General features: G+C 33.9%; 1 protein-coding gene across 2 annotated transcripts in view; it reads left to right on the top strand.

Moving 5' to 3' along the window:
* The first annotated feature begins 1,302 nt into the window (after nt 1–1,302).
* The window catches only part of DMD (dystrophin), a 2,269,491-nt gene continuing 2,260,331 nt past the window's right edge, over nt 1,303–10,462 (top strand). The window contains exon 1 of one of the 2 annotated variants that reach the window (XM_050777140.1): nt 1,303–1,506. In XM_050777140.1, the coding sequence (XP_050633097.1) occupies nt 1,500–1,506 (7 nt within the window). In that variant the 5' untranslated portion in view covers nt 1,303–1,499. The remainder of the gene's footprint in view (nt 1,507–10,462) is intronic. The other variant, XM_050777144.1, reaches the window with a different exon arrangement.

The raw sequence follows: 10,462 nt of genomic DNA, 5'->3' as shown, positions 1-10,462 counted from the left end.
CAGAGTTTTGTGGAATGATAGGTATATTATTTTAGAGAAATCTTGGTGGATTCATATGGACTCAACTTGTCTTTCAGGTTTATTTCTTGCATTTATAAATTATATATAATAAACTATAAGTTACTGATTATTGTGTATATCTTAATCTATAGGGATTATTTGTGTTTGTTACATAACAATCAAATGGAAGTAGAATAGCTAAAATGTATGAGTACACACATACACACACACACACACACACCCATACCCCATACCCCTTAGGAAAACATTATTTCAGAATAGTGATATTGGCATATTTCACATATGCTAAATGAGTTATTCCTTATAATTTCATAATGTAGCTATGAAACGAGCTGTCTATTTACTTTTTGTGGTGGTGGGGGATAGCTTCACTAACAAACTAAATACCTAATAGAAATCTGAGAGGCAACATAAGATTTTATCAGTTTTTCTCATGAAAACACTTAAACTTTCTTGTGTTATAATTTCAAACCATAAATGCCCCAAGACAGGCAAACTTAGAAGTTTTAGATAAAATTATACTGTATAATTGATAACAATTACAGTTTCTTTTAACAAATACTGATTCACGGTTAGTATTTTTTAAATACAAAATGCATTTTCCTGACTAGCATTTATTTACTTGCTAAAGACGTTGTGTAGGAGATTCAGCTAATCTAGATTCTTACTTTGTGAAGAAATCACTCATCTAAAGTCAAAATATCAAGTATAAAGTCTACCCTTGGGAGAAACACACAGAGTGCCAGACTTGAAATATCTCCAATGTGCAAAATAAATAATATTTTCTTGAAATATCCTCTTATTTGAAAATTTGCTATAGAGTCACAAGAGGCAAGTTCCATTTGAGAAAGTGCATGTTATATTTTATAATAAAGCAGAGATGTGGAGCTGAGCACACAGCATCTTATTTCAAAAGTACAATTCAGAAGAGAGTTTTTACCCTTAAAATGCTGTGAAGATACGTAAAAATCAGCCAAAATTTCAGTATGAATAATATAATGTTTGGCAAGGAACTCTACTCTTGTTACACTTAGGAAAATAATCTAATCCAAAGATTTTGCATCTGTATGGAAGAGCGAGTAGATACTGAAAGAGATTTGCAGATCCACTGTTTTTTAGGCAGGAAGAATGCTCGTTAAATGCAGAACGCTGCTCTGGCTCATGTGTTTGCTCCGAGGTACAGGTTTTGTTCGACTGACGTATCAGATAGTCAGAGTGGTTACCACACCGACGTTGTAGCAGCTGCATAATAAATGACTGAGAGAATCATGTTAGGCATGCCCACCTAACCTAACTTGAATCATGCGAAAGGGGAGCTGTTGGAATTCAAATAGACTTTCTGGTTCCCAGCAGTCGGCAGTAATAGAATGCTTTCAGGAAGATGACAGAATCAGGAGAAAGATGCTGTTTTGCACTATCTTGATTTGTTACAGCAGCCAACTTATTGGCATGATGGAGTGACAGGAAAAACAGCTGGCATGGAAGGTAGGATTATTAAAGCTATTACATCATTATGAATACAATTAGAAGCTGGCCATGACAAAGCATATGTTTGAACAAGCAGCTGTTGGTAGCTGGGGTTTGTTGCCGAGCTCTTCAAACTCTGCAAACAGTGTTGCTTTTACAGAATGGATTTTAAAATTGCCTTGTGCTGCATTAGATTTTGGGGAGGGGGTGTGCTTGCCTCCAACCTCAGGAAAACACTTCTGGGATAGAAATCAGTGTTAGAAGATTTTAGAATAAAGTATTGTTCAAGAGTCTAGGTTTCTTCAGGTAGATGATGACAGGGGGAAAAAAATCTATGGGGAAATCTACCCCAGCTTAGTTATATGCAGTTTAGTTGTAAGAACTGATTGATGTATTGGCATATTCAGACATTGAGAGAAATGAGAATGTATAGAATGTTTGGGTAGGTTGAAAATTGTTACACTTGGTTTCTATTTTATAAGGAGTTTGGCTGTCAGTCATTTCTCCTCATCAATTTCTAGCTTTTGACATTTATTCAGTCATTCTGCATTATATGAAGAAAATATATCAATATCTCCTGCAGGGTTTTTCAACAACTCTAGCATCTGTTTCAGCTATTGAACTGTATTCACGTTTTGCCAAGTTGATGTCGACCCAGCTGGTCTATCATTTCTCGCTTGATTACTGCTCTTAATTTCTCTGTATCAGCTTGTTTCAGATAGGGCTTTGAAGGCTGTTAATGAAAAATGACAGAAATGATAAATTATTGAAAATGTGAGCATTTATTTATTTATTTATTTTGCCTTTTAATGAGTTTTGTCTTACATTCTTTCTTGCCTGCGTACAATTTTTAGGACGCTTTCTCTCTTTTGCAATATTTCTTTCCCCTACAATCAGTGGATTAGAATTATAAGTACTTTTAAGCAAATGGAGAATGAGCATGGACGGTATTTGGCTCCAAAAATAAAGTTTTTGGAGAAAGGGGAGCAATTTATGCTTTTTGTATAAACTATGCATCCTTTCTGTAACCTATCTTCACATGCTGTCATGGGGATCTGTCAGTGACTGTAATCAGACTGAACATATTGAAATAATTTTTATCACCACTAGGGTAACAAGAAAATAAAACATTCAAACATTTAACAAGTGATTGTTTAAAACAGATGTTAAATAATATAGAAATAGATTTTCCTAAGTGTGAAAAGCCTGATTATTAACTGTCTATGTAATACAGAATCTTTCGGCTCTCTACCCAGTCTCCTCAATAGCCTGAGTAGCTAAATCATCCAAGTTAATAGACTATCGTATATGTACCTCTAATATGACCTTTCAGTGTACACAGTGCTACTCGTATGTGCTGTGCCTTTTCTGTAGTAATTGTAATATCCCAGTCAGTCTGGTTAAGGAACACTATTGACTGTTATGTAACTTTTTTTCTGAATGTTCTTCCATGGTTTTCAATTACGTATTCCTCTTAGAAAGGGTGAGTTACAAACAACATGTATTTAAATATCAGTAAATTAATTAGCAAGTGGTGGGCTAATTATACTAGGATTTCTCCAAAATAATTGCTAACTTCTGGTTTGAAAAATACTCAGGGATTTGGACGAGTACTTTTTAACCTTGAGGCATACATTACCATGGCTGAATATATCATTCATAATTCATATATACAGCAGGAAAGAAAATAGTTTTCTAGATGTATCATTTTAGCAGCAAAGAATTTTTTTTATAATGTGGCTCAGGCACTCTGATTATTTCCATTTAATACTTTTAAGTACTGTAGATGCTTTTGTATAGTGTGTTACAGAACTTGGTTAATCTTTGGGAAGCTCAAAGACTTACAGAATTTTGCATCCAAATGCTACAGGGTTATTTTGTGACTGGTTGAGAAAAATCAGCTCTGTCTACACTGTTGTTTTAAATACAGCCCTCTTTGGCCAATGTTACTTTTCAACTTTTTATAACTGTTTTAAGTGACAATTTGAGACTGTAAAAACTCTTTTACATTGCATCTTTAGTAGGACTCTCCTTTCGTGAATTGTCTCCTTTGAAAAAATGTGAGCTTCCTTCTAGCCTCACACTCTTGTTACCATAGTTACTTTTAAAAGAAGGTTTTTCTTTTTCAATGAAGATAGTGTAATTTAAATCCGCCACTGGAATCCCCAAACTATGTTTTTGTATTTGTTTATAGTTTAGGCTTGCTTCATTTGTGGTTACAAAGTGCTCTGTATTTGGTCCCACTGATGAATGGATTGGACAGACGCTAGGTGGCACTAGCTGTTGATTATTAATGAAATCGTAAAGTCTATATGCCACGCACCTGAAGAGCAGGCAAACGCTTATTGATAAATGCATTGTAAGAGCTGGAAATGTCTGCCAATATTTCTTGCTCTAAAACAGGGTCAGCTTGCAGAGTGATGAGACCACGTGAAGTCTTCAAATCCCAATTGCTTAATCCTGTGTCTTCTGAAGTGATTCAAGGGAGAAAAAACGATGAAGGAGAAATGCATATAAATAGAAAGAAGGTGTGAAAGAGAAGTGGGACACAATGAAATAGACTATAAACATTTTAATATATTTTTAAATCCAGAATTAGTGACTTTTGTACATCTATGTGAGTTTTCCCCAGTTCTCTCAAACTCAGATTGTTTTCTCTAAGGCATTTATAGTCTAAAACAATTATTTATCTCTTTTAGGTAAGAATCTTATTGAACATCATTATTTTTTAAGTAAAAAATCTCCTTTATTTCTCTTTTTGTGATAAGACTATCAAGTGAAATTTTCCACATGAGATAGAGTAGCTGCCTCTCAGGTGTGTTGCTCTTCAGAAAGATGAGCAGGGGAAGACACTATCGGTTAAGAAATATGCTTTGAAATGTTTTGTCTGAGAAGCTTGCTCCATCCTATTATCCTCCCATTATCATATAATCCATCTTTTAAGAAGGAAAAAGCAAATAAAAACAAACCACTTAAGCATGTGCATACACATACACACACACACACACTCTCTCTCTTTCAAAAAAAAAAAAAAGTCATAACTATTTAAAAAGAGAAAGCCACAACAATATTTTAGTTGGTCCTGGAGTTAATAAAGTGAAAAATAGGAAAGAAAGTCCATAATTAGATTGTGGAGAGTAAATAATTACTTAAAACTGGAAATATTTTTTCCAGAAAAATATGCAATATTTTTTCTTCACTGGGAGTAACTGACAATTCCTGAAGGTGAGATGGTTTAGAAAGAGTGCAAAGGTAATATATGCTGTGATTCTCCAATGTTACCTGAAAAATATGTAATATGGCTAGTTATCTTGATTACAGCATGGACTTTGGCAAAGATTTTTATTATGCCCATAAGGTGAAAATGGAGAAATGTTTTCTTTTTGACATAAGAGTCTGGCCAGTAAATCAGCTTGCTAAATTACCCTGCCTGTGATGTATCAATTAATGAATCACTGTAAACCAGGAAGAGGGCCTTTCACAGGACTATAGCATAGTTCTATAAAATTGGCTCCATCTGACTTGAACCTAATCTTCTGTAATGTGCTTTATGTCTCTGTTCTTGAACCTACTTGGCCTGTGAAATATTAATATCCAAAAACTGAAGCACGATCCAGATAGCCTGTCTAGCTGGGAAGGAAAACAAATACATTGAACTATTAGGGTGCCAAAGCATTATGACCACCTAAAAACTGTGGTGAGGTCAAAGAGAATAATTGTAATAGGAATAAATATAACATCCTAAGCTAAGGTTCATAAAATCAATCTGGCAAGTACAGGACCTGAGAGAGTTAAAGCTTAACAACAATTAATTGAATAAATCTTACTGATTTTGTTGGTCATCATTATTCTCAGTCATAATTCATATGACATCAAAATACAATGAAACAAAGCAATATTGTTGGACATGTGTCCTGAAAAAGGAAATGAAAAAATGAGAACAAATTTTAGAAGGATACATATATATATGGTGTGTCTGTATATATATATGATATATATGATATATATGGTATATGCATATATTATATATGGTAACATATACATATTTTAGAAGGACACCATGCTCTAAGAGGAACCTTAACATTTGGGGGTATGTTCAGTGGAAAGTGCCCGAATGCTATAAGGTCCTACAAACTATAACATTTGAGGGGCATGGAAAGTACTAGAAAAGTGAAAAGTTGAAGAATACTTGAAGGAAAAAAATAGATAAAATTAAGTTGATTTCAAATATTAGCTGTGCTATAATGCAGAAGAGGGTTTAGACTCACTTGCACCTTTATGGTAGCAATGGAAAAGTATTCTTCCAGTTAATGTTGTGAGCAGAGAATTGACTACTTTGTGAGATACTGCACTCCTTGTTCCTAAAGTGTTCAGTGTTAAGAATGGAGTTTCTGTAATAAATGGAAATTCAAGATGTCTGAGATAATTTTTAACTAAGAATCTGTGAGTCCAATCATTTCTTTTAAAAACATGTTCTTTTTTTTAGACACTTACTTTTCTGAGTGTCTCTACTCCACTTGCGTCATCCAGGCTAGGGGGCAGTAAATGATAGCCCACATGTCACATCTATTACTGTTTGACCAGTCAGTTAAAATGGTTTTCACATTTCTGAATTGTTTCATTTCAAGAATATTTCTGACACATGAAATTATATAAAATTTCAATTTAAGAGTCTATAAAGTTTATTTGGAAGACAGCCACACCCATTTATTTGTTTATATACTATATATGACTGCTTTCATGCTAAAACACAGTTAAGTACTTATGACAGAGACCATGTGGGCCACAAAGCCGGAATATTTACTGTCGGGCCCTTGATAGGAAAAGTTTGCTCGTCTCATCTCTAGACTATAAAGAAATTTTGTTTTTTGCTTATTGACTCAAGTATCTCAATAAGCAATGTCACAGTTAAATAACAGTTCCATACCATAAACAGAAATTGTAACCACCCATACTACTTAAGTACTAGAGACTTGGAAAAGTAGTTCAAATATGCAGCCTAACAGATAAAGATGGTTTCATTTGGCTGTTAGTCTATTGAGATAATTTACTTGTTGAGAAATGTTTATTTAATGTTGCTATAAAAAATTGAAGTTTCTGCAATCATTGACTTATGTATAATATCTGCCTAGTTAGACTCCATTAATCTTGCTGAATGTACCTATTTGGTAGGATTCAGTTATTTTTATTGCCACTTTTCTGTTAGTGAATGATTTCAGTAGACTTACAGAAAGGGTGAAAGTCAGTGGAAAACAAGGTAAAGTGAGTGGAATTTTCTTCTTGCAGCTACCCTCTTCTCTCTTTGTGGGTTTATAGACTCTCTCAGCAGTTTTGGAATTGCACAGTTTTAGAGACTTACTTTTATAACAATATGAGTGTGTTCTTGATCAAATATGTTCTAGAAGGGATCAAGATAAAATAAATGCAGTGCACTATAAAAGAACAATTAAGGGTTTTAGTAAATGATTGATAAGACATGCTAAATTTAAGAATTGGCAATGAGTCATTTATATTTTCCTGAACATAGGGATATGAGAAGGGATTGTTTTTTACATCATAGGAGAAACTATAATCAAATTCTAAGCATAAAGCTGAGGGGTTCTGAATTTACCACCAAATATTACAATCTCCATAGTTCCGTAACGTGCAACTAAAATCCACACATTTTTTTTTTCTAGAGAAAGATACAATTTCTGCTCACTGGTAGCACTGGAAATTCCTGTAAAACCCATAGGATTCTTATTGTATTTCCATGAGGATGTTCCTCAGCAGCTATTTTGTGATGCCTGCCTCTATGGTAACAGATACAAGGCTTAGGGGTCTGAAAGAAATTCTTCCTGTTGGCATAGGAATATGGAGTGGTGAGGGAGACCCACTGAAGAGGATAAAACTGAGGAAAAGCAAAAGAGGCAATTGAGAAAAAGTTGTCATGGGGGAGTTTTTCTGTGTATTTGAAAACAATTTCATTTGCTCTTAATATATCTCTGAATGAAATAAGAACCAACATACAAGTAAAGTTTTACAGAAAGAAAGAAATCTGTGAAAGTATTATTTCTCAACCATCTAGTCAATTTTATGTAATTGAAGTCACACATATTTTTTTCTTTAGTTGGCTTGCCTTTCACTACACAGGAAAAGATTGCTTCTTGCCTGAAATTGATAAGAGGACAGCTCTACCCCTGGCAAATTTAGATCTTGTTACTGCTATCAAAGATCTTGATCTTTTAAAGGACTTTCTTTTTCCTGATTCCAAGGGGAAGAATATTGAACTCTGGTTCACATTACTCATAATCACTGGGCTTCTCAGGGAATTATGAAAGTACACTAGCCTTCCAAGATATTCTTTTTTCAGTCTATTTCTCTTAAAGACCAGTAATAAATAGAACAAATATTACTGCTTATTTGAAAATTGAGCATTTTGTAAGAGGATGCTGGGTGAGATTTTGCGTTTTTACATGTTTTACTTTGTTTCTCTTATTAAAATAACAAAAAAGCAAACAAAATCTCCTAGAAGTTTAAAAATATTTGATTTTCCATTTATTTGACTTCATCTTACTTTCAGCTTAGCAAATAAGGACACATCATATTTGAATTGTTTTAGAAAGGAGATAAATATGACTCTCCTTTCCTTTAGATTCAAAGTATATGTTCAAGGTGTCATCAAATAGCCAAAAGTCTTTAAAATATTTGTGCTATGTAAATGTCCTTCAGGAAAACGTAAGTCAGAGGGAGGAGATGACTGTCTTAGTATAAAACTCTCATGTATTTGCAGTGTTAACATGAGTGTTGATGTTTTATTTATCTTCTTAACATGTTATATCTGAACATGTCTTCATTTGTTATATGTTAGAGTCAACAGAAAAAATAATAAAGTTACTGCAAGTAAGCAAAAACTCATAACTTGATCAATAAAAATTAATATTTTAGGGTTTGGAGATAAAGACACCTCAAATGACATTTTATAAGATCAAGTTAACAAATATTAGCATGCTTAAAGCTTTAGAGGAATTAAATCTTTTTAGGGTTTATTTTCTGACCTTGAGAAATTTATAGACTCTGAGCAGATATACCTTTTCACAAATTTAATCCACTCTATATCGATATTAGTAAAACGTAAGACAGTGGCTTCAGTACCTGTTCACACTATCTTTAAATTAAATGAAAAAGCTCAAGTTAGCTGTAATGTTTCAGTATCTCCTTTGGTAGTTTTGGAAAGCAAACTTTTTAAAGAAAACTTTTTTTATAACTACATACATTTTGACCTATAGATACTAAATGCAATGTAAAATGAGACTTCTGAATAAAACAAGAATACTTTAAATATTCAATATATATACTACTTTTGAAAAGATGACTTAAATTATAAACATATAAATTATATGCCTAACATGACTGGCCTCTAAAAACTTGTTTTCTTGAGCTTTGGGGTTACAGCTTAAAGTGTACTGCAGTAAATAAGCAAATGGGTAAAAATATTGTCTAGACAAAAGTACTATGGGAAGTAAAAATGAGATGTTCTTTTGAGCAAACATTTATAGAGGAGGTACAGGATGACAACTGGAAATGTAGGTGGTACACAGAGATTAATTGCTGTCCGTGTAAACTTGAAGGTAAATGGATGGTGCTTATCAAATTTCCAGAAGAAATATTGACATTATGGTGCAATCTGAAGACAGGGTTATGAATACAAAGAGCTTAGAACAGTAGAGAAAATAAACTTATCAGCATCATTCGGCTCTGGTCATAACACTGTTACAACTGATTGTAACACTCCCAGGATAAAATGTGATAAGGACCATCATAGTCTGTTTTTACTAATACAGATTTCTTTTATACATGCTGTAAGTAGAATTGTTTGGTACAGCAACAATAAGCCGGATTATTGAAAGTGGCACTAATGCTAACCTGAAATTGTATGGGTTTTAGGGGAGATGTGGTACTCATTTATATTCTATGACAAGTATAAAAAGAAGGAGATTAAGTAAAAGCCTACATGTGATGGACACATTAGTGAGTAGGAATCTCAGCTTCCTCTCCCTTTGGCTGCTAACCCATTCATGGACTGGTTTTGGTGGCCACAGTGGCAGGAAACAGAGTCCATTTCTCCATTAGGTCATCCAGACAGGATTAGAGCCCACCAACTGAAATGACAGGTTGTTTCTGCTGCTTTTCATTCATCCAACAAATATTTATTGATAAATTCTAACTGCCAGGCTCTGTGCTAGAGCAAGATGACTAAGATACAGTCCCTGAGGAATTTAGAGACGAACGTGGTTTATGTGGATGAGAAGAGAAAAATATCTACAGTGACAGCTAAGCAGAAAGCAACAGCAACTGTGAATCCAGACGGTAAAGCTGGCTTAGGACAGAGCTAGAGGCTTCCAGAGTTCCTAGCATGAGTGATGTGAAAAAACTGCCAAGTCCATCAAAGAGCAAAATGATAACTGAACAGAAAGAAAGCAAATCCAGTGAAAAATAGTAATTCAAAGTAAAAGGTAAAGCGACATATTTGAAGTGTCACTTGAAATAAGAAGGAGCGTGCCTTCCACCTGTTGCTCATCTTCACTGGAATCAAACCTAGAAGGAAAATGTCTAGACTGGTGTAAAAGCCAGTTGCATATAATGATATTAAATATGATTAAAGCTAGCATGAGCATGACCATGCAAACTTTCAGGAGGATTTGAAAACAATTACCTCTCATTGGTAGTTTATGTACGTCTATCCCTAGAAACTCTTTCCTATGCTGTCTTTAGAGACCTTGTCATATTTTATCTCAATGCCTAACACTCTTTAATTAGAAGCTACCTGAAAATATTTCACCCATGTATAAAGTTAAATTAATCACAGAATCAGACCTCAGAGGTTACAAAGGAGGGCTGAAAGGATAACATCTTAGATAGAATAGATCTATTGCTAAATAAACCTATAACAATAAGAAATTGTATTAGATAATCCATAAGGTTTTATCCAATT

The sequence above is a fragment of the Macaca thibetana genome, chromosome X (assembly GCF_024542745.1).
Source record: "Macaca thibetana thibetana isolate TM-01 chromosome X, ASM2454274v1, whole genome shotgun sequence".
NCBI lineage: Eukaryota > Metazoa > Chordata > Mammalia > Primates > Cercopithecidae > Macaca > Macaca thibetana.
Note: the sequence above shows the minus strand (reverse complement) of the source record. Positions and strands in the feature narration are given on the sequence as shown.